This window comes from Typopeltis vanoorti, chromosome 3, assembly GCF_054136105.1.
Source record: "Typopeltis vanoorti isolate ZY-2024b chromosome 3, IOZ_Tvanoo_1.0, whole genome shotgun sequence".
In the NCBI taxonomy this organism is placed as follows: Eukaryota; Metazoa; Arthropoda; class Arachnida; order Uropygi; family Thelyphonidae; genus Typopeltis; species Typopeltis vanoorti.
The window spans coordinates 113,577,202-113,604,211 of record NC_143551.1 but is presented as its reverse complement, the minus strand read 5'-3'; the positions used below and the strand labels follow the sequence as shown (position 1 = coordinate 113,604,211).

At 36.2% G+C, this 27,010-nt stretch overlaps 1 protein-coding gene across 4 annotated transcripts in view; it reads left to right on the top strand.

Annotated features, from left to right (window-relative positions):
• LOC150108479 (cyclin-D-binding Myb-like transcription factor 1) overlaps positions 1 to 27,010 on the top strand; it is a 357,130-nt gene that overhangs the window by 152,414 nt on the left and 177,706 nt on the right. For all 4 annotated transcript variants that reach the window (XM_090415885.1, XM_090415883.1, XM_090415884.1 and 1 more), the window contains 2 exons: positions 5,286 to 5,362; positions 22,765 to 22,955. In XM_090415885.1, coding sequence (XP_090272011.1) covers positions 5,286 to 5,362; positions 22,765 to 22,955 — 268 coding nt within the window. The remainder of the gene's footprint in view (positions 1 to 5,285; positions 5,363 to 22,764; positions 22,956 to 27,010) is intronic.

Here is a 27,010-nt window from a genome sequence, read left to right as displayed (position 1 = left end):
ATGGTAGGTGAATGAAATAAAAAATAGATTGTCACTGTTGAGCTTTTTGTAAATGAATGAATGAATGAATAAGTTTAAAGAGAGAGAGATGTTGATATTTACGGTGTAAATAATAGTGTGTTTTTCCCATGATTAGTCTTTGGACTCCATGGCATTTCTGTGTAATAAGAATAATAAATGGAAGGAAGAAGTGATTGTAGGCTGATATGACTGTAGGATGAAGAGAGATTTTAATATCGATATTGAAATAACAAAAAGAATAAATGAAGTGGAGAGGAAGTTAAAAAGTGCATCGAGTTGTGAGATTTGTTAGTGAGAAAGTTGCCATGCTGATTAAATGAATGCAGGCTTTAAAAAACTTCATAATTTTGAAGACTTGCTTCATTAGTTAAGATAAGTCATTATTTTCTTGATTACTTTCACAACTCTTGTTTGAAAGTTTAGATATTCTGTGTGTGTGTGTGCGTGCATGCATGCGTGCAGTTGACTCTTAGCATAGTGTACTTGGAAGGATCAGAGTAATAGTTTATTGTGGTTAATTTGTTATAGTGAATTCCCTTTCAGATATCAGTGAGTCTACAGAACTTTGATTCAAGAATTTTTGGAAATTTGTTACAGCGAGCAAATTTATTATTATTATAAAGCGCAGGCCAAAAGGGTAACGAGTGTGGTAAGAAAAGCAAAAAAGGATTACGAAAGAACATTGGCCATGCGGGCTAAAGAGAATCCTAAACAGTTTTTTCGATACGTTGCAAGTAAAACAAAAAATGTATATGGCAGAATGATTTTAAAGAATGCCGATGGTAGGGAGGTAACTGAATCAGTTGATATAGTTGAGTTACTGAGTGAGCACTTTGCAAGAATATATCATCCAGGTGGTGACATTGCAGAAATGAATGAACCAATAGATTATATGGGAATTGTGATGAATGAAGTGGAGGTGAGTGTCAATACACCTGTGGGATTGGATGGTATACCAGCTCGTGTTGTACGTGAAGCGGCTAAAGAATTGTCAGTACCCTTGACCATTTTGTTTAATTTGAGTCTCGGGTCTGGGTTAGCCCTGAGGGGGTGGAAAGAGCGGAAAATAGTTCCACTGCATAAAGGAGGTTCCAAGACTGCTGTTGTAAATTACCGACCAACTAGTATATCAGGAATCGTTGTCAAGGTCTTGGAGAAATTAGTCAAGAAAAGAATACAGGATTGGATAGATGAAAATGGGATATCGTATGGGGGACAACATGGTTTTGTGAAGGGTAGATCATTCCTTAGTAACTTACTCATGTTTTATAACACAGTGACGGCTGAACTGGATAAGGGTAATGGGCTTACAGTGATTCTACTGGACCTTGCCAAGGCCTTTGACAGGATACCACATGGAACTCTAATCAGTAAACTGGAGCAGATTGGGATGGATATAGGGTTGGTGAGATGGATAGGAGGGTGGTTGATGGAGAGTGTGATACCAGAGAGTGGTTTATTCAGGAGATGAGTCCAAAAGACAGCTTGTGACTAGTGACGCAGGGCTCTGTTCTTGGACCGCTACTTTTCAATTTGTTCATCAATGATATAGGAATGGATCTGAGAGGAAGTGTTCACTTGTTTGCTGATGATGCAAAGTTGGGTCGAGCAATTGTGAGTGAACAGGATGTCAAAATTTTACAGGATGATTTGAATAGTTTGGAGGACTGGGCTAGGGAAAATGGATGTCAATTTAACGTGACAAAGTGTAAGGTTATGCATTTTGAGGTGAAAATAATAGCAGCAGTATATCACATTGGTGGAACCGTACTCCAGGAGATTGATGAGGCCAGGGATTTGGGAGTGTTGGTGGATAGGGAATTGAAGTTTAGGGGGCAAATTGCACAAGTGGCTAAATTAGATCATCAAATCACTTGGCTTCTGAAAAATACTTTAACAAGCAGAGACAAACAAGTTATTGTTCCTCTGTATCGAGCCTTGATAAGACCCCATCTAGACTACTGTGCCCAGATATGGGTGCCAGAGTTTCTTCTTGATGGGGAGGAGGTGGAGAAGATCCAGATGCAAATGACTAAGATGATAGCAGGTCTGTGGAATGAACCTTATGAGAACAGGTTGATTTGTGGGTTGCAAAAATTGATTGATAGGCAGAAAAGGGGTGATATGATTGAGACATTTAAATTACTGAAAGGTTTCTATAAGATTTATCCAGAAGATATTTTTGAGAATAGGACTGGTGGTGGGAGGACTAGGAGCCATACATGGAAGCTGGGCAAGAATGTGGTTAGCAAGAGTGTTACAGCTAGGTTTTTTACTTGGAGAGTGGTGAATGAGTGGAATAAGCTGCCAGAGTCTGTTGTGGGTGCTACGATCGTGAATGAGTTCAAGGCGAGGTATGATAGATACTGTGTGAATGTCAAATAGTTGTTCTTGACATGTTGTTAGGGCCTCCCTCGATGAGTTTGTAGACTCCTTGGAGTTGCCCAAATAATAATATTAATTATTATTATTATTATTCAGGGCTCCATGGAGTCAAAAGACTCATCGCAGGAGGTCCTTCCTAGGAAACACAAAGTCTATCATACCACTCCTTAAACTCATTGACTGTTCTCATTCTCACCACTTCATCAGGCAATGCATTCCATGGTTCAACCACCGTCCATGCAAAGAAACCACTCCTCACCCTCTTGCTCACAGTTTCCTTTCGTAACTTCCAGGGATGGCCTCTTTGCCATCACTCCTTCCCGCTGTTCAACCAAGCGAAAGAACTCCCCAGTGTCAACTCTGTAACCACCTCTCAACAGTTTAAAAATCTCAATCATATCACCTCTCCTTCTATCCACCAAACTCTGCAGTCCACATTCCCTCAGCCGATCCTCATAACTAACATGGTACAGTCCTGAAACCATCTTTGTTAACCGCCTTTGTACCCTTTCCACAGTTAATTTAACCCTTTCAAATCCTGGGGACCAAATCTGAGAACAATAGTCTAAGTGTGGTATCATCAGAGACTTGTACAACGGAATGATAACTCTTTTATCTCTGCAGGTCATTGTCCTCATTATTGCAGCAATCCTCTGTGTTACCTTCGTCACCTTTGCAATATGTCCCCTAAATTTCAGGTTTTTATCAATCATCAACCCTAGATCTCTTGTCTCCCCTACTTCCTAGTATAACCCCTCCAATAGATTATGCAATGTCCCATCGATGTTTCCCAAACCTCAAGACCTTCCATTTTGCTGCATTAAACCGGCATCCCCATTCATTTGCCCATCTATCTAGCTGATTCAAATCCTCTTGCAGGGCTACCACATGTGCACTACTACTAATAATCCTTCCCAGCTTCACATCATCTGCAAACAACTGACTATCCCCTTGCAATCCACTGACAATGTCATTGATATAAAGGTTAAAAATATAGGTCCCAGTACTGAGCCCTGTGGGACTCCACTTGTAACCCTCTGCCTCCTTGAAACTGCCCCAGACAGCAAATCCTGAATCCAGTTGACCAACCTGACATCCAGACCCATGTGCTGCAACTTAGATATCAGCTTATTATGTGGCACCCTGTCAAATGTCTTCGCTAAATCCAAGAAAATGGCAGTATATGTCTTTCCCACATCTACTTATCTTGTAACTTTATTATGAAAGGCTATCATATTACTAAAACAAGAGTGCCCCTTCACAAATCTATGTTGACTCTCACAGATAACATTACCCTCATCTTCCCAATGCTGTATATGGTTTCTCACTAATTTCTCCAAGATCTTAACAACTGATGACACACAAACTGGCCTATAATTAGACACTTCCAGTCTGCTACTACCCTTATGCAATGGCACTATCTTACCTTCCTTCTATTCCTTGGGTACTTTTCCTGCAACCAAACTTTCATTGAAAAGCCAAGTGTAAGGCACTATCAATTCTTTAGCACATTCTCTTAAAACCCATGGTGAAATACCATCCAGTCCCACTGCTTTACTGACATCCAGAGTACTCAGTATTTGGAACATGCTCTCCTCTTGCACTTCTAAACCTTGAACCTGCCCAATCCCTCTAGTATTAAAATTTACTCCTCCAGGATGAAATACTCCAATAAAGTGTTCATTGAACAATTCCACTATGTCCTCTGCATCAGTCACTCTGTTCCCGTTTTATCCCACAATGTCAATCTTCCATAGTCATTTCTCCTCCTACTGGCCACATGGATAAAAAATTCCCTAGGATTTTCTTTGGATCTTAGGGCCAATCTCTTCTCATATTCCAGTTGCACCTTCCTTACCATACTATCACTCTCCTGGCCTGTGTCTTATATTCTTCATGCATCTGCGCTTCACCTATCTCCTTATATCTCTTCCATAGCCTCTTTTTCGCATGCAGTTCGTGTTTATTATTGTTTGTCATCCACTTTACTCCAAATTTTGTCCTCTTCGTCACTCGTGGTGCTAACAAATATTCCTTCACAATTTCCCAAGCACTAATGATATCCTGTCCCTCCAATTCCTCCCTCCATGAAACTTCCCCAAGTTGATGTCTAAGACTATTATAATCACATGCCTTATAATTCCACATATGTTCCCATCTCTTTGATACTCCTGCATGTCTATTCATCTTCCAAGTCAAAACCACATGGTCACTCTCTCCAACTGGTGGGAGAGATGTCATCTTAGTTATTATCAACTTTTCTGATGCTATGACCAAATCCAAAACTCTTATACCTCTTGTTCCCTCTATTACATGTTGCCTAAGATATTTGTCCCTCAAGAATTCTAGAAATTCCATTCCCTTATTGTACATGCATCTTCCTCTCCCCAATTTATACTACTGTAGTCAAAATCTCCCATAACAATCATTCTTCTTGCACTTGGCAAGCTCAACTGCTTAAACATCACCTGGTCCCCACCCTCTGTGTTCCTTGGTCTGTAGCAACACCCTACTAAATATCCTGTTCTGCCCACCTCTACCTCACACCATATGCTTTCAAAATCATTAGTGTCACTGCCTTCCAAAGCCTCCACTCTTAGAGGACATAAGTCGTCACTTATCATAAGCAGTACTCCACCACTACACTTTCCTTTCTTATCCTGCTGAAAAATGCTATACCCTACTATTCTATTCCTGTTATTATATCCTCTTCTGCCAACCACGTCTCAGTGATCCCAGTAATCTTTGGATTATAAGCGTGTTTGCTGTCGTGAGAGTTAATGACTGTTTATTGATAATATATATATTAATTTATGATGTTATGCAGTGTCATAAATGTTAAACCATGTTATAATTCTGACATATCTTCTTATGTCTAGGCCATATTTGGAAACAGGGAATGTGGTCAAAGGATGAGGTCGAATTGCTTGAGGCTAATATTCATCAGTATTGTGAGGTGTGTATTTTTTATTTCAAGGTTGTTCTAAACAGAGATGATTCATGTTATTAAATCATCTTCTGTATATTGTTACTGTTCTTCTTATCTGTTCTGATTTGCTTTTTGAATTTATATGTAAATTATATATTACAGATATGTGATGGAGATATGGGAGATGTGGATAAACAGTATTAAAAAAGTAATATTCACTCATAGCAGTAACTATTAAGTGAGGTATACTATACAGATTGGTTAGATTCGGTAATGGATAAATCAGATTTCAACCAAGGAAGATAAGAATCATTAATGCTGAAATTTTGCCTACTGTGACTTTAGTTTCAGGTTTAATATTATTGCTCTGCCATTTTTCCCCATGGAGATATTGTATAACAGGATGCAACTTGCAAAAGTTGAACCATCAAATTCTATCAATGAAAGAAACATGCCCACTTCAAAAGTACTCTCTACTGAAATGAAATCAGCAAAAAATAACCAAAAAATATTTTTGTTTCCTCTGCTAACATACAGACACCTATAGATTGCATTTTTCAGATGATTATAACCAACTTTGGAATGTAGTTGTTTTCATATTGTATGAGATCATCAAAGATTTTCAACATAGACTAAAATGGAAAGTAAGTTTATCCTGTGTAGCCACTTCAGTAGGTCACATCATTCACCTGACCGCAAACAAATTTGAAATGTATTTTTTTTTTACATTTCTCCAGTCTAAGAATTTTACAGTGTTGGACCAAAATGAAACTTGTAGGCAGTAAACTGTGACATCTCTCTCTTTCTTTCTCTCTCTCTCTGCATTACATTGACATTGTTCGTTTAATTTCAAACTGTTCTTAATGAATTTGTTTGTATTGCTTCAAAAAAAAAAAAAAAAAAAAGTTATGTATCCTTAAAGAGTTAGATTATGACACATTAGAGGTTGACTGCTTGGTTAACATTGTTTTCTAGTGGATACTTCTTTGAAATTCAGAATGCAGTAAAATTTCGTTCCTTGCCAGCAAAATAATAAAAATGGTGATATCCAGAGATGTGTTAGTCAGATAGCTACTTCTAAATTTCAGCCAACTTTAAGTTTCTTTGGTAACTTAATGTGTTTTCAGGATGTGATATTGTTCCAGAAATGCCTTGTGGCCTCTGTTCAGTGTATTTTTAAAATGTAATGTGTTGAATTTTTTTCACTATTTCATTCCATGCATTTGATGTATTTTCACATATTTATCCGGGTCAATTTTAATGAGCCAGGACAATTTTGTAGATTGAGAAGCAGAAGTATTTCTTCATTGGTTAGCAACTTGGCAAAAAATTATAAGCATTGACAAGAGGATGATACAGGCACAGAATATTTAAACAGCAAGTTAGCTCAATGAACATAGAACATCTAATCATTATGGGGAGGACATGAATTAGAAGAAAGCATGCAGGAAGAAGTAAATGAAATTTTTGGCTACTATGATGCCAAAAATAATTATAATTATTTTTGGCATCATAAGTAATTCTGTTAAGTAATTATCCCTCTTACTAGCTGCAGAAATTCTGTTTTCTTCCTCTCGTATGCTTTCTTCCAGTTTATGTCCTCATAATGATTACTTATCCTGTACTCATTGGGCTGACTTGTGATGCATGCCATCTAAATCTTCCTTTTTCGTTCCTTTTCCCTCCCTCCTCCTCAGCCTATTTTCGGTAACTTTGTCATGTTGTTGTTTTTTTTATCTCAATTTAACCAAAAACTGTGTAGTTTCAGATATATACTTTGTAACTGGAAATTCAGCATGCTCAGCCATCTCTCAGGTCAAGACTGCATGATTATTTTCCCTAGTTACAAAAGATATATCTGGAACTACAAAGCTGGTGCTTATGACCCACTCAGAGTACTCAATATCAGGAGGATAAATCAGATGAAAACTATGAGCAGTATCATCAGAGTTGTCGATGGAATATGGAGATAAATGTAATTGGCAAGCTCATGAACAGTACAAAGCACAAGCAAGAAGGATAATTAGCATGCTAGAGAAAGCAAAATCAAAGGAAATTAGGTGAGCAGGCCAAAGAAAATCCCAACATATTTTTGCTGTGTAACAATTTTGGAAGAATGAATATAGAAAAATATCTTTAATAAATGCCAATGGCAGGGAGGTGACAGAGCTAGAGAAATAAACTATCTGGATCAAAAATATCCAGACACTCCCTTCACAGTAGTGGATATGACTATATCATCACAACCATGGCTCATGCAGGCATAAAAGGAAATGCACAGTCTTGCAATCATCATAGACAAATATTAACAGTAACATGGACTGTATTACAGAGCTCAGGTACTTTTGACGTGGCACTATCATGGAATGTCACCTTTGCAACAGATCCATTTGGGAAATTTTTGCCCTGCTGCAGCTGTCTCCAATCAAATGTAAGTGATGTTATTATGAAGTGGAAATGCCTAGGAGCAACAATGGCACAGTGACAAAGTGGTAGGCCACATAAAATCACAGAGCAGGATTGCTGAGTGCTAAAGTGCACGATTCAAAAAAATGGCCTGTTCTCAGTTGAAACATCCACTACTGAGTTCCATAATTCCTTTGAAAGCAATGCAAGCACCACATTTATTCATTGAGAGTTGAAGAACATGATTTTCTATGGCTACCAGACAAGTCTAGGTTTGGCGGATGCAAGGAGAACACTAACTGCTTGAATGTGTTGTGCCGATTATGGAGTTGGTTAGAGGAAGCTCATGGTCTAGGGCCATTTTTCATGGTTTGGGCTAGGCTCCTAGTTCTTCAGTGATGGGAAATCTTTATTCTATACCACCTGGAGGATTCGTACTTCCAGATTTGTGTCAACAGTCCAGTGAAGACCCTTTCCTCTATCAACACAACAATATGTCCCTGTCCACAAAGCTAAGAATGGTCTGATGAGATGGATTTTGAAGAACTTGAGTGACCCACACAGAACCCTGATCTCAATCTCATCAAATACCTGTAGAATGAATTGGAATGCTGATTGTGAGCCAGGCTGAATCTCCTGACATCACCAACTTCACTAATACTCTTCTGGAAGAATGGAAGTGAATTATGCAGCAATGTACCAAAATCTAGTGGAAAAGCCTTCCCAAGAGATTGAAAGTTGTTACAACACCAAAAGTTTTATCACTCCATATTAATGCATTTCTTATTAGAGTGAGAGTTGGGATGAGCAGGTGTCTGGATATTTTTGATCAGCTAGTGTAGTTGAATTATGAGTGCTACTCTGATTGCATGTCATCCAGGTAGTGATAATGCAGAGGCTGATGTGGTAGTGACCAGTATGATAATAGAGGTAGCTGAACTTGGGATATTTAGAAAGCTCAGCATGAATACAGCCACAATATTGAATGGGATACCAGCATGTGCAATATGAGAGAGTGCAAAACAAATGGCAGTGCCTCTTTAATACTCTTTTACTGTTTAAGTTTCTTTACTGGAAAAATCTCAAATGTGGAGAAAGAGAGCAGAATAATTCCATTCCATAAAGACAGGGATAGCAAATTATAGACAGGAGTAGTAGTTAAAGTGTTGGAAACATTGGTTAAGAACAGAATTCAGAAATAGGTGGATAGGAATTGAATACTCTGTGGGGAACAACAGGCTTTGTGAAAGAGAAGGCGGTCTTAATAATTTGCTCACTTTCCTCAACAAAGTAATAGCTGAGTTGGTTAAGGGAAATGACTACACCACAGTACTGATAGACTGTAAAAAAGAAAAAAAAACATTTGACTGCATGCTGCATAGAATTTCATTATGTAAATTGAAGCAAATGGTGATGGACATAAAGTTGGTGACATGGTTAAGAGGAAGCTGAGGACAAATATCAGGAAGTAGTATATACTTGAATTAAATCAAAAAAGGTTTGTAGCTAGTCATTTGCCACGGGAATCTGTACTTGACTGTTACTATTTTAATTTGTAAATTAATAATAGGGAATAATATGAGTGGGAATAAATTGTTTGCTGATAATGTCAAACTAAATAGGTCATTAGTTAATAAAGATGATGTAGAGATTCCACAGGATAATCTAAATAGACTGGCAGTTTGAGCACTTATGGCAAACTAAGTAGACTGGTAATTGGGCAATTTCCAAAATATAAAGTTATATGCACTGAAGTTACGTATAACCTTAAATTTTGTCTAGTCTGAAAGTAGTAGCTGGATTTTATTTTCTCAATTCAGACACAGATATATGGAATGGTTTTGCTGTAGTCGGTGTTAGGTGGGGAGGGGAGGATATGAGATGTTAGTGCATTTTTTGATCTTGTGGGGATTGTAGCCATTGGCCAAGAAGGTAGTATGTATATGTGATGAGGACATTATCATCAGAACATATCAGTTTTGCTCTAAAGTTTTTATGATGCTATGCTTTTTGGGAAAAGTGAGTGACTGTTGATAAATATATCTGCTGTATACACTTATGTGGTGTATAGAGAGTGATTCTGTAGACAGAAAACATTGGGGATCTATCTGGTTGGTGTGGTGTAATCAAAATATCTAGGAATGGAAGACTTGTTGTTTTTAAAATGAATTGGATCCTAGGGGTGTTGGCTGCTTGTGTGTTAAAAAAGGCATTCAGTCTGTCCGAGCCATGTGATCAAATGGAGAGCATTGTTTACTTAGCATAGCAAAATAGCAGATTTGTACTGAGTGGAGTATTAACCTTTCTTTGCAGACATTCCTTAACCCTTAATTAGTTGCACCTTTATTTTGTGACATAATTAACTGCATGGATAGGTCATACATGTTGAATTGGATTTAAACGGTATTGATGCGAACACAGATTAATAAGAATATAACTATTTATTAACTTAAAAGCTAATATTTTACTGGTATTATATCCAGCACACAAACAAAGTTTGTTGCAAATGCGAGACAACCACAATCTGGTGTAACAGTGGGGCTAGTATAAGTAATTGCATCGTGCAACACAAGACTAAAGTCCTAATAAGGCGTCATCTAAAAAAAAAAAAAAAAAACAGTAGTCCAAAGTTTTGAAAAATAGTAATCCAAATAGTAGTCTTTGAAAGTTTTGAAAAAAGTAGTCCAAAGTTTTGAAAAAATAAATATAAATAAATATTAATTTGGTCTTAGGATGACTGTCTCCCAAATCTTTGGTAGATTTATACAGCCATACTTGTTAAAGTTTGGAGTATGTTTCAGGGCTTCTGTTGATTCCAGGAGCAACCTCTCTGACTTGTAGAAGCTTCTGTGCAGTACTTTTGTTTTTTTCCAATTGATCCTGTGTGCTGGGGTATCCAAAGCTTGGTCTGCCAGACCTGACTTGCCATAGCGAAAGTGCCGGATATATTTTTTGTGTTCACTGAGGTGGATGTCCACAGTTCTTCCTGTCTGTCTGTAGTAGGCTCGATAACATGAACAGAGTATAAAAATTCAATGTTGCCAAAATAAATCATCTCAGGTACTTTTGACGTGGCACTATCATGGAATGTCACCTTTGCAACAGATCCATTTGGGAAATTTTTGCCCTGCTGCAGCTGTCTCCAATCAAATGTAAGTGATGTTATTATGAAGTGGAAATGCCTAGGAGCAACACGACCTTTTACAGTAGGAATTCACCTAAATTTTCTTGTACAAATGTATATTTTGTTTTTCCATGTAAAGCTATCTGTATAAAGAGCAAAATAATCCCAAAGGAAATTAACTCGCTTATTGTTTAAGAAGGGTTGTAGAAGTATTGAAACCAAGAGCATCACCCGAAATTCAGCATGTCTTTTGAAAGTTGTTTGCAAGTCCCGTTGCAGGTGACCTTCAAGGTTAATATTGAAAGGGCACGGCGCGAATCAAAAGGAAAGGCCCATAGGCAGGATTAAGAAGGTAAAGGGAGAAAGTAAAATTGTCGGCAAATATTCGAGAAACATTATCCAGGGTTCTAAAAACTACTAGCAAGACTTGCACGGGGATGCTAGGGGGTCCCAAAAACTTAATCCAAGGTGCAGGGACTCTGGTGTTTAAAAGATTTGGTTCGGAGATGAGAAGTTTCCTTTTCTTCATCCTGAGTGATCCATTCACAAGAGATCGAGGACAAGAGGTGCCATAAAGTTCTGGAGGGGAGGGTGGAGAGACCCGTTTACCGATGTCGTTCCATTCACAGCCGAAGATATCCGGAGGCGATAGTTAAGGAGAAATCTTGCCATAAAGGTCCTGAAGTCGAGTAAGTGCGACCTGACCTATGCAGAAATCCTTCGCCGGGCAGTTCAAGACGCCGGAAAGCCTACCCTATATCCTGCCAGCTGCTGTGACTATTCATCGGTGCCCTGTATCGCTTCGAGAGAATTCCAAAACATGGAATGGAGGAGAGAAACCCCGTTCAAGCGCTGGAATAAGAAAAGAAGGACGGAAGACACATGCAAGATAGGAAGAGACCTGTGTGAGTCTATATATTCATTAATTGCTTGTGAATTAAGAAAGAATTCCCTATCGAACTGTTGAATTGTCTAGTTTAAGGAGATAGTATTTAGAGTGTTAATATTTCTCGTAAATGTGTGTAATCGCTAATGAGCGAAGCATGAGCACAGTTAATTTCCTTTGGGAGAAAATATTGAGCTATTGAAATTTCTTTACTTAATTATATGTGTACTTATGATTGAATTTTATGATAGAGTAATTTCCTGCTATCATATCATTGGAATGTTTGAAACTCAATGAGGTGGATTGTACAAATATAATTGCCTAGATTATGATTAAGTGTCTGAAAGGAATGAGATTTTGAGAGATATATTTGTATACATGTATGTTGTATTTTGATTGGTGCTAAATTAGGAATGTCAAGCACACCTAACAAATTCATGTTATGTATGTAACTTCCTGACAGTTGTAATATAAATTATACTTATTGAAAGTCTAACTAAGTAAGTGCGAAAGAATTTAATAAAAACCAAGTTGAGTGATTGAGAAAGACTAAGAATTACCTTTCATAAACGAATCTTGTGATTTCATGTGTTATGTAAAATTATTAGACCAGAAATTAAACTTATTGTTATTGTTGATAAAAATAGTTGTCCGATTCAATCTTTTGCAATGCACTGATCCTAAAAACTCTACTCGGACCTGAAAGCGGAACCCCAATTATTAGTAGTGATTTAAGATAAAAAAAAGCGAGTAATTTTTGCCATGACTGCAAACCTTGGCTAATAAGATATAAGTGATTATTTGATCTACTAGGGTATGAAAACTTTCTTTTGCCTATAGGGGAATTTCAGAGGTGCAGTCTTCAAAAAAATAAATATCTGGAGATCCCAGGCTTGAAAAAAAAAATACTGAAGGTAGAATAAGAAAGCAAATATAAAAACATTAAAATAAAGAAATATTGTTTGTAGAAGATACAATATAAAATATTAAGATAAAATATTATGTTAAGGGAATATTGCCGATAAGAATATGTTTCATAAGATAAAGAAAGATATATGTAAGATAATAAAATATATATAAAGTGTATATATAAAGAAAATAAAAGGGTTTTTAAATAAATAAATAACAACATATTACAAGGGCACTTCATAGATTCCTGGATGTGACTATTTTTGGATTACTTTTTTCAAAACTTTCAAAGTCTACTAGTTTTATTACTATTTTTCAAAACTTTGGACTACTGTTTTTTTTTTTTTTTTTAGATGGCGCCTTATTAGGACTTTAGTCTTGAGTTGCACGTTGCAATTACTTATACTAGCCCCACTGTTACACCGGATTGTGGTGTAACATTTGTAACAAACTTTGTTTGTGTGCTCTGAAGATGCTAGATATAATACCAGCGAAATATTAACTTTTAAGTTAATAAATAGTTATTTTCTTATCGATCTGTGTTCGCATCAATACCGTTTAAGTCCAATTCAACACATTACATAATTAGTCACACGGGACCTATTTGATCCCAAAATTAAAGTTATGATATTTCTTTAATTTCTCAATATTTCTCATGGAATGTTTTATTTTATTATTAAGTTGATTATAGCGAGTAAAATGAAATAAAAGTGAAATAAATAAATAAATCATTAATAGTGCTTTATTTGTATATTAATTATTAATATTTTTATTCAGTTTTAATTTTCCATACAATTATTGCATCTTAAAGAATGCTCATTGCGACAAAAACTCAAACATTTTTCACACTTTGACCTTATTTTGCAATAAGGTCAAAGTGTGGACATATTACACAGCAGCCCAGGAATATCCAGAAGTGATTGGTTCTGGTGGTGGAGCTTCTGGAATAACCAAGTTTTCTTGTAGATTTCTCCAGATATCCCTCGGTACTTGTGGAATATCGAAATGCTTGTTTTGAAATGGCCTAGTCAATTCCATGGATAATTTCTTTAGAAAGTCCTGTCTGTTCATTTTAGAACAGTTTTAAATTCCTCTTGTAAAAAAATTATTTTATGAGTTTCATTCCCCTTGTAACTTATCATTCTTTTATGAGTTCAATATATGATTATGTATTTGTTAGTGATGTCTCATCAAAATTCATGTCCCAAAATTATACAGAACATGCATTTATTGCAGATACATTCAAGAAATGAACAGTGTCAATGGCCATCTTTTAGTGCATCTTTCAGGGTTATACTTCATACATGTTTTATCATGTGTATCAACACCCCCCTTTTGTGGAATTATAAAATTTTATTATTTCAGTCTTATTTTTAGGACATTCTTCATCAATTTCAGTGGCAATTGTGCATGGAAGAAATAAGAATTACAGCTTTGGACTTTGTGGTTCTGTATTGTCCACTTCTTGCTCAGTCTCACTCTCATGAATACTCAACATTTTGCCATCCAATTCATCAAATTTTTTTATTAAATTTTTATTATCATTATCTTAGACCTCCAGAGTCGAGAAGGGAGGCCATGCATTACCCACACCTGTTGTCATACCTTCTCTTAAACTCATTAAACTTTGCCTTAAACTTCTCTTAAAGAAAACTTCTCTTTGCCTGTTGAAGTGATAAGTTGCATGTATTACTTCAACAGGCAAACTGTTCCACTTGCTCATTAACTGCTTTGTGAAAGCAAAATCTAGCTCTTATTCTTTTCTTGACTGCATACAAACTTGACTTCCATGTATGTCTTCATGCTCTCTCTCCACCCTCATATAATGAAAAATTTCATCAGATGATATCCTATAATAACCCTTCAGAAGTTTATATTTTATCATATTATATCACTCCTCTTTATCCTGTTTACTAGCATCTGCAGTCCTCATAACCTCATAATTTGTTCCATAATTACAGTATAATCTTTGTAACGCTTTCTTCACCTTGCCCATAGCTTATTTATACCCTTCAAATCCATTAATTCTGCACCACTAGCTCAGGTGAAGGTATCAAGATCTTATAAAGAGGCAAAATGACTTCCTTATCCTTACATTTATGTCAATGTTCATTTCTCCATCACAATTATCATCTGCATTGTATTTGTAATTTTTGCTGTGTGACCTTTGAACTTCAAATTCCTGTCCATCATAACTCCAAGATCCCTAGCCTCGTCAGGTTCTCATAGCATTATCCCACCAGTATTATATGTCATTGAAATCTCATCATGCCAACGTGCATAACTTTACACATTTAGTAGATAAAGCATGTTATCTGCATTTTCAAAACTCAAAGTTGCTGAAACCAATCCATTTTCAGCTACTTTGATAGCAGAAATACTAGATAACCCAGTGATCTCAGTAATCTGTCTATTTTTAAATTCCATCATTATCTTATGAGTTTACTGTTCAATAAAAATTCACTAATATTTTACATATAATGAAAACTTAAACTTGTTTGTGAGGGCTAAGCATCATCATCAAAGCTAGACTAAGTTTTGACTTAGGGGTCATTTTCAGAGTCATGTATGGCTGATGCACCGTAAGGCACATTTTTATTTTGTTTGTTTAAAAAAAAACGCATTTTTAATCTAATTTATGCTACAGTTCAGTTTTAAATTCCTCTTGTAAAAAATTATTTTATGAGTTTCATTCCCCTTGTAACTTATCATTCTTTTATGAGCTCAGTATATGATTATGTATTTGTCAGTGATGTCTCATCAAAATTCATGTCCCAAAAATTTAAAAGTTAACAAGAACACAAAGATCTTCCTCAATGTGTTTGAAAATAAATCATTTATGTTATTATACTTCTAAGGTATTGTTGAAATTATATCATTTATGTCATATAAATCACATGAAAAGCCAGTGTTTCTATAACCAGGGGTGTCCCTTAAGAATATAACCATTTGCTATATTATATCATCATCATCATCATATTCTCAATTTGTACCTTTTATGATAGTACTACATGAAAAAGTTATTACTAACTTCCAATCAATAATTTTTCTCCAAATTAATCTGTTATCTGTCAGACTTCCAACATTATCAATTTTAATATTTCTGTCTTTTAAGGCACTTTTTACTCTATCAAGCCAGCCCGGCTGGCTGAGTGGTTAGCATGTCTGCTCTCCAGTCAAGAGGCTGTTTGCTCGAATCCCGCTGTGGGCATGGTTGTTTGTGATTGTTTGTGGAAATACTAGTGGTGGTGGTCGGCGGTAGATGGCGTTGGTGTAGTTGTGGTCAGTTATTATTATTATTATTATGTGATACCTCTAGGGAGTCCAAAGACTCATCGAAGGAGAGCGTGCCAACAGCATCGAATGATTGTACTCCTTCCAACTACTAACCGCTCAAACTTGCTTAACTTTTTGTGAGCCATTAGTAGCAGAGGCTCTACCAATCAACCAACCTTTGTCAGTTGGTGGATTGTGAGTGCTAGAAGCAGAGTTGTAGAGTAGATGCCCTCCCTCGATGAGTCTTTGGACTCCCTGGAGGTGACAAATAATAATAATAATAATAATATACATCTTGGTCTTCCTTTGAGTCTTTTTTTTCTTGCTAACCTTGCAAAGAACACTTGTTTTGCTAATCTTTCCTCTCTCATTCTATTTAACTGACCATACCACTTGAAATTAGCTCTGTTAACACATTCCTGAATGCTAACAATTGTAAGTCTTCTCTAATATCCTCATTTTTAATACGATACTCTCAGAATTCTCACATCTGTGATCTCCAGTCTTTGATCAAGTGTTTTATTTCTAATCCAGCTCTCAAGATCCATAAGTTAAAATTGATTTGAACACTGTCTTGTACTAATTTAGTGTTCTGACTAATTTCTTTCTTATTCCATATAAATTTATTCAGCTCTCTTCCTTCCATATCAGCTTAACTAATTCTGTTGTCTATTTTCATATTTAATTTATCATCTTCACTAAAAATTGTGTCTAAATAGCTGAAATGTTTTATTTGTTCCATAGGCTCACCATTCAGGATGCAATATCTGAAAATATCGTTGATGTTTTCAATGTTTCTGCCTATTTTAAACTGCTGACTAACAGCTTAAATGGAGACTAGGTATTGCTTGATATGATGTCCTATTTACACCATATAATGTAGCATTTTGAACAGCTTTCCTCTTGGAACCTTGTCATATGCCTTTTCCAGATCAACAAAACTTGAATACAAATTCTTGTTATATTCCCAAGATTTCTCAACTATTTGTCTTAAAGTGAAAATCTGATCCTGGCAACCTCTGTCTATTTTGAATCCACTTTCTTCACCAAGCTTCCCTTCTACGAGTTTTCTTAGCTGTTTCTCAAGCATACTGGCATAAATCTTACCAGGAATACTCAGCTGGGAAATACCTCTGTAATTCTCACATTCAGTTGTATTTCCCTTTTTTTTAGATGGATACAATGAGAGCTCCAATCATCTGGAATTTGATCCTTTGATTTATTTAATGCAGCTACCTTAACATTTTTAAACATCCATATTTGAGCATATCTGGTCGAAGTTCATCTACTCCAGCTGCCTTTCCACATTTCAGGTTTTTGATGATTTTTTCTACTTCAAGTATGGATATGTATTTCTGACTGCAATTGCATTCCTGTTGGGAGTTTTTCTACCACAGTGCTGACACTGCTTGTGTCACATGTTCTATATGAATACTGCATTGAATAATTTGGATGAAATAGTATCATCTTAGCACACTTCTTAATTTATTTTAAACAGACTATTTTATTCATATGTAAAGATGCTAGCAGTTGTTTTTTCATATTTTATTTATTATCTATATATAATTTTGACTTGTTCCATGTTTTGTAATTAATATTGCTTGTTTTTCATCTGAATCAAAGGCTTATTGTCTTTAAAAGCCTAAGTCAGTGGCAAATTGTATTCTCTTCATTTTTTTTTCTTAGTTCATTCAGTGTTTGCTAATAGTCAGTTGTACTAAATCCCTTTTTGAATCCAACTTGTTCATTTGGTTGAGCTTCATCTAATAATCTGGTGATTGTTATTATTTTTATAAATAGTTTATATACTTGTGATAGCAAGCTTTTTGAGTCTGTAATTTTTTTTTCTTTTTCTGATTACCCTTTTTAAACAAGAGTATCATAACAGCATTGTTCCAGTTGTTTTGTATATCTTTTTAGACATGTATTAAACAGATATTGTAACTCTGTTAATATTTCTCACCGCTTTCATCATTTCTATTGTAGTTCTTCTCTTATTTATTGTTGTTCATATTCAGTGCTTGCTCTCTTTCAGACCTTTTTTTTTTATTTCTGGGATACTCTCATCTTTCTCTTGTTCTTCTGATTTCCATTCCAAAGAAAGGATGGCAAAAGTCGTCCAACAAACTATCATCCAATTGCTCTCACTTCTGTTCTTTCAAAAACTGTGGAAAAGGTCATCAGTAGCCTACTTTAGCCTAATTAGTGGCTAGCAGTATGAATGCTGCCACTCTTGATCCACTACCGATCTTCTGGCTTTCACCACCCACCTTTGGACTCAGGCCATTATAAAATTTGGAAAAACTCACATGAATGCTCTTGACATTTCTTTCTCAAGCATATAATTGAGTTTAGCACAGAGGCTTACTCAGCAAACTACATTCCTCTGGTCTGTCTTCCACCCTCTGCAACTGGGTGGAATCGTAATGGATGGTTTCTTCTCCTCATATTTCCCTACCAGTGTAGGAGTACCCCCAGAGCATTATACTTTCTTCCATTCTCTTCCTCCTGTATATAAATGATCTGCTCTCGCTGACTTCAAATCCTATTCATAACTTTACTTATGACATTACACTTCCTTCTTCCTTTTCATTGGAAAAACTTTGCAATGTCCAAGTATTAGAAACCTCAAGATCTAACATAATCAGTGCCCTAAACTCATTGCTGTTTCAATGGGCTGAGGACAATTGTCTAATCTCTCACACGAAAAATCTCGCCAGCAAAGGTTGGTCGATTGGTAGAGCCTCTGTTACTAATGGCTCGCAAAAAAAGTTAAGCAAGTTTGAGTGCAGTTAGTAGTTGGAACAATCTTTTGATGCTGTCGGCACACTCTCCCTCAATGAGTCTTTGGACTCCCTGGAGGTGTCACATAATAATAATAATAATAAAACTTTTGATAATACCCAGATATCTAAACATCATCAAAGTTCCCTTCTTGGGTTTACCTACATTTCCAGCCTCAAACACATCTCAGCTAGAGAATCTGCAGCTGCCAAAAAACTTGGTGTATTTTTCTGTTTAAGGCAGTAAATATTTCTTTCCTGTACAGCTATTAATAAAGTCAGTACAAATCCCCACACCTTCCAACCAGCAGTGTAATACTGCTCACAAATTTGGGGTGATACATCGAAATCCACTCTAATATTGCTCGACTACTATCCAGAAAGGGGCAATATAGTTAATTGACAATCCCTCTCTCTCTCTCTCTCTCTCTCTCTCACACACACACACACACACACACACACACACACACACACACACACACACACACACACACACACACACACACAGTGTTCAGTTGCCACCTTATGCCTATTCTACAAATATCTTCATAGATGGTGCTCTGTTGAAATAGCTACTATCATCATTCCTCTAGCAAAACAGTAAAAACAAGAGCATCTGTTGATCAACCTCCATTTACATTTCAGCTCCAAGCTAATATCTCTAGCCTCTCTCATTCTGTTTTCCTCAAGGATTGTGTGTGTGTGGGGGGGTCATATATTAAAAAAAAAAGTAGAGGTACTGTGGAATGCCATTGTTGATATGATTACAGTTGTCATACAAAAGGATAAGTAACTTGCCTCTGTTCCTAGCCAGCACTGCTTTGCCTTAGAATATGTCTAAACTACCAAATGTGTCTATAGTCAGTTTTCTCCATCCCAGTGGTATTTTTAAAGAGATAGTGGATGCCATTGGGAAGCACTAGAGTAGCATTGCATCAAGTTGAGATCTCTTTTAGTCTGGTTCCTCACTATCACCCTGTCCATCTTGGGATAACCTGCTGATAAAATACACAACTGCTAGCATAGCTCAGTACATCCTCAAAAACGCAAGTCCCATCACTGCATCAAAGTAAAATCAGCAATGTGTCAATTGAAATAACATGTAAGTGATAATGATCTAACATGTAAGTGATAAAAGGATTAATGATCTGTACAGTAAAAAGCATAAACACTGAATGTGGCCAAGAGATCATAAGAAGTGACTGATGCCACACTACTCAGGAAGTTGTCTCACAAGTTGAGATTTCACTTGGGAGTTGCCATGCTATTCTTCAAAATCACATGAACATGCATATTGTCAGGTACCTCATTGATGTGTGTATAATGTAGGTGACTTCCTGTATAGCATAATCACATGGGACAAAACTTTTAATTATGTGATGCACAAAACAAAATGGAAATTTCTGAGTGGATGTCATTCATATTGCCCCAAACCTAGAGATCCAATGACAGAAGTAAAGAAAGGTCATATCAAAAGTATTTTTTAACTAAGAAACAGTACATTGTGAAGTGCTTGCTTTGCCAAATTTTTGAGAGATGCACTGAGAAAGAAACATACCATGATATAAGTAAATTGGATTCTCCTTCATGCTCCAGCATACCAGTTCTTTTTTTGGTAAAGAAGGACCTGATTAACTACAGTATACACTTGAATATTTGCCTTACTCTCCTGATTTAGAATGATGCAGTATACAATTTTTACTATTCCTGTGGTAGAAAAATAGTTTGAAAGAATGATGTTTTTATTGATACCAGTGATGTCATTTTTAGTGTGACAGATAAGCTGCTCATGATTAGAAATGACTTCCAGGAGTATATTTTGTAGTTGTACAAGAATGTTATTTCAAAGAAAATGTGATGGGAATGATGAAAGCAGTGATAGACCATGACTCTCTCCTTCTCCCACTCTCCACATCTCTAACTACAAGGAATTTGTTACCCAAAATCTCTTTCCATTCATCTACCCATTGTCTGATGAAGCCATGGAATGTAAAGGAAAATTGTTCATTTTTTCTACCCGCTTCTTCCTTCATTTCTTTGCACAGATGACCCATTCTATCCTCTTTCCCTTCTCTTCATTCCTAATTCTTATTCTTCAGTTCTCCCTAAAATAAATCCTGCACTTCTGCCATCTCTCTGTGATTCATATGCTGCCAGCCAGCACAGTGTTAGTCACTAAAATCAAGTAACGGTCTGTTATTTTGTTACTTTTCTCTTTGGGAAGCACTGGATCACTTCTCTGATTAGCAGGCAAAAATTAGTGGCACATTGCATAGAGGTGCTTAAAAACCTGCGCAGGCAAATTACTTTATAGAAAGTAGACTCAGTACCTCAACTTTGGAAAAATATTTTTTTTTATTTTAAAAACTTCCTTGAAAATATCTATTCCTGCATAAAATAACCATATACGTTATGTGATACCACCTACAAAAAGTTATAAACCTGTCTTATTAAAATTATACATGTGGTTTTGATAGTTGGACAGTTTGGAAGCCCTGCTATAGGTCCAGGTGGTGGTCTCACACTGTGAACTGGAATTTATCCACCACTTACACATTCACAAACATCCATGCCCACAGTGGGATTTTAACCCATGACCTATTGTTTTAGAGAAAGCAGCACCATCCACTTATCCATCCAAGACAGTAGTCATGAATATTCACTTGTTCTTTTGAGGATGAAGACACGTTTGATAAGTGTCGGATGAATTTTAGGGAAGATGTAGCTGTATAAAATTAGAGGTTATACTTGAACTGGTTTTGTGAGTCATCTGAAGATATTGTTATTATTCCAAGAGAGAGAGAGAGAGAGTAGTGGGAGAATTGAAGGTGAATGTACTATCTGAGAAACTAAGAGGCAATATAAAAGAACAGTGAGCATGGGAGATGAAATTGAAGGAGTGGTTATAAATAGATAGAAAAGAAGAGAAAAGAGAGATGGAAGAATGAGAGAAGGAGATATGTAGGTTCATGGATTGTATAAGGAGTTTGAAAAACTGAAAACAGTTGTGTGTGTGTGTGTGTGTGTGTGTGTGTGTGATGAAGATGACAACAGGAAGATAAGATAGCATGGAATGCATGAAGATCACTAAGGAAACATGAATGGATTGTGAAAAGGGTAGAAGCTGATGAGAAGTCACAACTAAAAGTTGACACTAGTTGAAGTAATTATAGATCTCCAGAATGGATTACTATGTTTATTTAGAAACATCTGTAAGGGGAGAAAATATTTAACACCACTTGAACTGATTTACTTCTAAAACGAAACATGCTTGAAATAAGGATCATATACAACTGAAAGAAATAGAAGGATATGATATTTTCTGTAAAGAGTAGAAGAGTGCTTACCTAAAGTGGAGATGCAGGAGAAAAAAATAGTGAATTCCCAGCAGTATGATCTGAGATGGAGGTAGACAGGATGAGATATTTAATGGAATTAAGCAGTATAGACAGTGAGTTGTATAAAGTGGAGTGCTCCCATCTAATAATAATATTTAATGATAATGAAAAAGAAAAAATACTTACTCCACTCATGCTACTAATGTACAAAAGCCTTTTGTTGATGGTAGTGACATAAAAAATTTATGTTAATCCCACCCACAAAATGTACAATACTGTATGATATAAGGGTTAGATTATCCAGAAACCCTATTCTGGAGACCATACATAGAACTTTTTCAAATTATTTAAGGTCTCTAAAGAGGAAGGTAGTGATCTCCTGTCAGGCAGTGAAATTCATCTACCATCTAAAAGTATGATATCTCTTTCAGATGTTTTGTTAATAATAATAAAATTAATTTTTAAAACCTTAATAAAGTTTATCTTTTAATTTAAGAAAATTAAAGAGCTCAAAACTATAAAATGTAGATCAGTTGAATTTCTAATATGTTATTAATATAAATTTTAATCAGCCTATGATCTAAAGTTTTATTTGTTAATTGATCTTTAAATTTTAATGAGAATATATTTGTTTTCTCTCTTTTTATGCCAAATTGAGAAATATTTAGGATTTTTGAAAAATGTAGTGCTCATTTTGACATTTTTAGGAACATAATGTAACTGATCCAGCTACCATTATCTTTGAAATGACAAAAGATGAGAGAAAAGACTTTTACCGCACAGTTGCAAAAGGTCTAAATAGGCCATTATTTTCTGTTTACAGAAGAGTCATTAGAATGTATGATAATAAGAATCATGTAGGAAAATACACCCCAGATGAACTAGAAAGGCTAAAAAAGTGAGCATATTAACTTTTATTTACATTTTATTAAATATTGAAATCAATATTCAGTGTAACAAACACCATTTATAGTGTATTTATTCATTGTAACCAACTACCAAAAAGATCCAACTTAAGCTTCGTATCATCAGTGTTATAGCACACCTTCTGCTGCAGTAGGTTATTCTTTTAGTCCATATTAGTTTTCTATAATGAAAGTTGATTGTAGGATGCAAATTTGTCCAAGGTTTTTTTTTTTTGATATCACATGAATCATGAAAAGCAATTGGTTTAATTGCACTATGCATATTCTAATTAAAAAATTTTATTTAAAAAAAAAGATCCTAGAGGCATCATGATTCCATGTTGATTGATGAGGACAAGGGGAAAAGCTTTTCTTTAAAAAACGTTTCCACCAAAGAAAATTATGAGTATTAGAGGAAAAAGAATTGACTACAACTATATATTGTGAAAAAAACTTACAATCTAGTTCATCTTTTGTTTTTATGCAAGAGAATTTTCACATATGACTTTGTATGCAAAGTTTATAAAGGATTATTTTTAAGAGACCCATTGGTATATTGAATAAGTAAATTGATTACTAAATAACTCAAGGCATTCACAATGTATACTAGAATATAAATTAAGTTGCCATCTTCATGGGAAGAATCATATAATAGTTATGCTAAAGAATGCTACGTTTTTGACTTTTCAGAATGAGTAAGTTGAAAAATTCACAGGTACTACAGTCTATCAGTAATTGTTAGCTATCAGTCATATGAATGTTAGCTAGAAGATGGGAAGGAAGACATTTAGCAAAAGTGAAACTTGAGGAATTGAATATGGTAACACAAGAAAAAGACTTATTTTGAGAATGTATGCAAAGTTTATAAAGGATTAATTTTAAGAGACCCATTGGTATATTGAATAAGTAAATTGATTACTAAATAACTCAAGGCATTCACAATGTATACTAGAATATAAATTAAAATAAACTTTAATATATACTTCCTATATTTCGGCAACGTCACGTTGCCATCTTCATGGGAACAACATAAGATTAAGACACTTGCACGCAGGCACTAAAAACAGCAAATGAGGTAGAAGTGAGGAAACTACTGTTTTTCCTAAAGTCCTGATGGTCCCTCCTAGCAGGCTATATTAGGTATTCTTGGCCGTTGGGCTAAAGTTCTCAAGATGTACATCTCCCAATGGGGAAACCTCATACATCCAAATTTGTTGAGGTTTGGCATGTTTCTTAGGACTGAGTCTGATCCAGACTGTATCCAGAGCATGGTCTGCAAGCCCAGAGTGGCTATACTGGTGAAACCGGATGTAGTCCTTGTGTTCAGAAATTCTGATATTCGCTGTCCTGCCTGTTTGGCCAAAGTAGGATAGCTTACAGCTGCAAGGAACCTGGTATACACCAGGTAGGTCTAGGGGGAGTGATTGGTCTTTAGTGGAGCAGATAAGGGATGCAAATTTTCTATATGGTCTGTAACAGGAGGTCAGATCATGTCTATTCAGGATTTTAGTAATTTTTTTTGAGGTGCCCCAATGTAGGGAATGGTGATGGATTTAAAGTAATCTTTTTTTGGGGGGCTGTGGTTCACTGGTTTTAGTATTTTGTAGATTTTTTGGGGGGGGTTGTAGCCATTGGCTGAGAAAGTGTTAAGGATGTGATTTAGTTCAGTGGTAAGGGCATTGTCATTTGAACCGATTAGTTTAGCCCTGTTGTATAGTGTTCTTAATAACTCCATATTGTTGTGATGGGAGTGGTAGGATTGTTGGTGAATGTACCTGCCTGTATGGGTGGGTTTTCTATAAACTGAGAAAACCAAGGTTCCATCAAGCTGGCAGGTGACTAGTGTGTGTCTAGGAAAGAGAGGCTGTTGTTTTCCTCTTTTTCCAGGGTGAACTTGATTCTGGTATGTTGGTTGCTTAAGTGCGTTGAGAAGGAGAGGAGTGTATCACAGCCATGTGGCCAAATAGTGAACACATCATCAACTTAGTGAAGCCATATGGTAAATTTTTGTGGGACAGAGTTTAAGGCTTTTTCTTCAAAAGTATCCATAAAGAAGTTGGCCAAGGGTGGGGAGAGTGGTGAACCCATGGCTGTCTCCTCTATCTGTTTGTAGAATTTTCCCTGCCAAACGAAATAGCCTGAGTTCATTGTTCACCACTCTCCCCACCCTTGGCCAACTTCTTTATAGAGACTTTTGAAGAGAAAGCCTTAACTCTGCCCCACAAAAACCTACCATATGGCTTCGCTACGTTGATGATGTGTTCGCTATTTGGCCACATGGCTCTGATACACTCCTCACCTTCTTAATGCTCTTAAGCAACCAATACCCCAGAATCAAGTTCACCCTGGAAAAAGAGGAAAACAACAGCCTCCCTTTCCTAGACACACACTAGTCACCCGCCAGCTTGATGGATGATACCTACCTGTACATTGTTGGTGAATGTACAGGTGAATGTATATTCACCAACAATCCTACCACTCCCCTCACAACAATATGGAGTTATTAAGAACACTATACAACAGGGCTAAACTAATTGGTTCAAATGACAATGCCCTTACCACTGAACTAAATCACCTCCTTAACACTTTCTCAGCCAATGGCTAGAACCTCCAAAAAATCCACAAAATACTAAAACCAGTGAACCACAGCCCCCCCCCCCCCTTTCACAAAAAAGATTACTCTAAATCCATCACCATTCCCTACATTGGGGCACCTTGAAAAAAATTACCAAAATCCTGAATAGACATGATCTGACCTCCTGTTACAGACCATATAGAAAATTCGCATCCCTTATCCGCTCCACTAACGACCAACCACTTCCCCTAGACCTACTTGGTGTATGCCAGGTTCCTTGCAGCTGTAAGCTATCCTACTTTGGCAAAACAGGCAGGACAGCAAAGATCAGAATTTCTGAACACAAGGACTACATCCGGTTTCACCAGTATAGCCACTCTGGGCTTGCAGACCATGCTCTGGATACATGCCACAGAATATGCTGGAAGAAAGCCACAGTAATACACCACAGCAAGTATAAATTTGAAAGACTATTCATGGAATCAGCCTCAGCCCTAAGAAACATGCCAAACCCCAACAAATTTGGATGCATGAGACTGCCCCAAATTTGGGAGATGTACATCTTGAGAACTAATGGCCAAGAATACCTAATATAGCCTGCTAGGGGGCACCATCAGAACTTTAGGAAAAACAGTAGTTTCCTCGCTTCTACCTCATTTGCCATTTTTAGTACCTGCGTGCACGTGTCTTAATCTTATGTTCCCATGAAGATGGCAACGTGATGTTGCCAAAATATAAGAATTATATATTAAAGTTTATTTTAATTTATATTCCAGTATACTCTGTGAATTCCTTAAGTTATTTAGTAATCATGTGCAACCCCAACGTATAACCCTTTCTATGAGAATAAGTAAATTGTAGGAGTGTCCTCAAGATAAGGCACTACCTACTACTATTTTCTTATTTACAATTTGCTAAAATGCTACAATGCAGGGCCGGTTTTATCATTAGGCGAACGTAGGGAATCGCCTATGGGCACCAAGACTTTGGGGCACCAGATTTTGCTACATATAAAACTAACAGGAACTCCTGTATGTAAGCGTACCATTTCTTATCCATGTGCTGAAAGAACATGGATAAGAAGTGTAGTTTGACAGTCATGTCCATTAGAAGGGGGAATAATCGTTCACGCTGAAAAGAACAGTTTACTAGCTTACTTGGCATATGTAGTAGCTATGTTCAGTTGCCTACAGCAAGAGACGCAGTTGCTTGCCGTTTGCTCGGTAACTGGAATCTAAGTTATATCAGACTAAATACCTATGAGTTATATTCATTTTGCTGCTTGTTTTTATCGTATAATTATAGTTTATAATGCCAGCGCAAAATAAGAAATCCTTTCATACTTTCTTCACTTCATATTGTATTACTTTGGAAGATCAATGTCACTATCAATTTTTTGGCTAATTATTTTAATCACGAATACATTTTAAAATTCTCCCAGAACTTGATTGAAGATAATTATTTTTGTCAAAC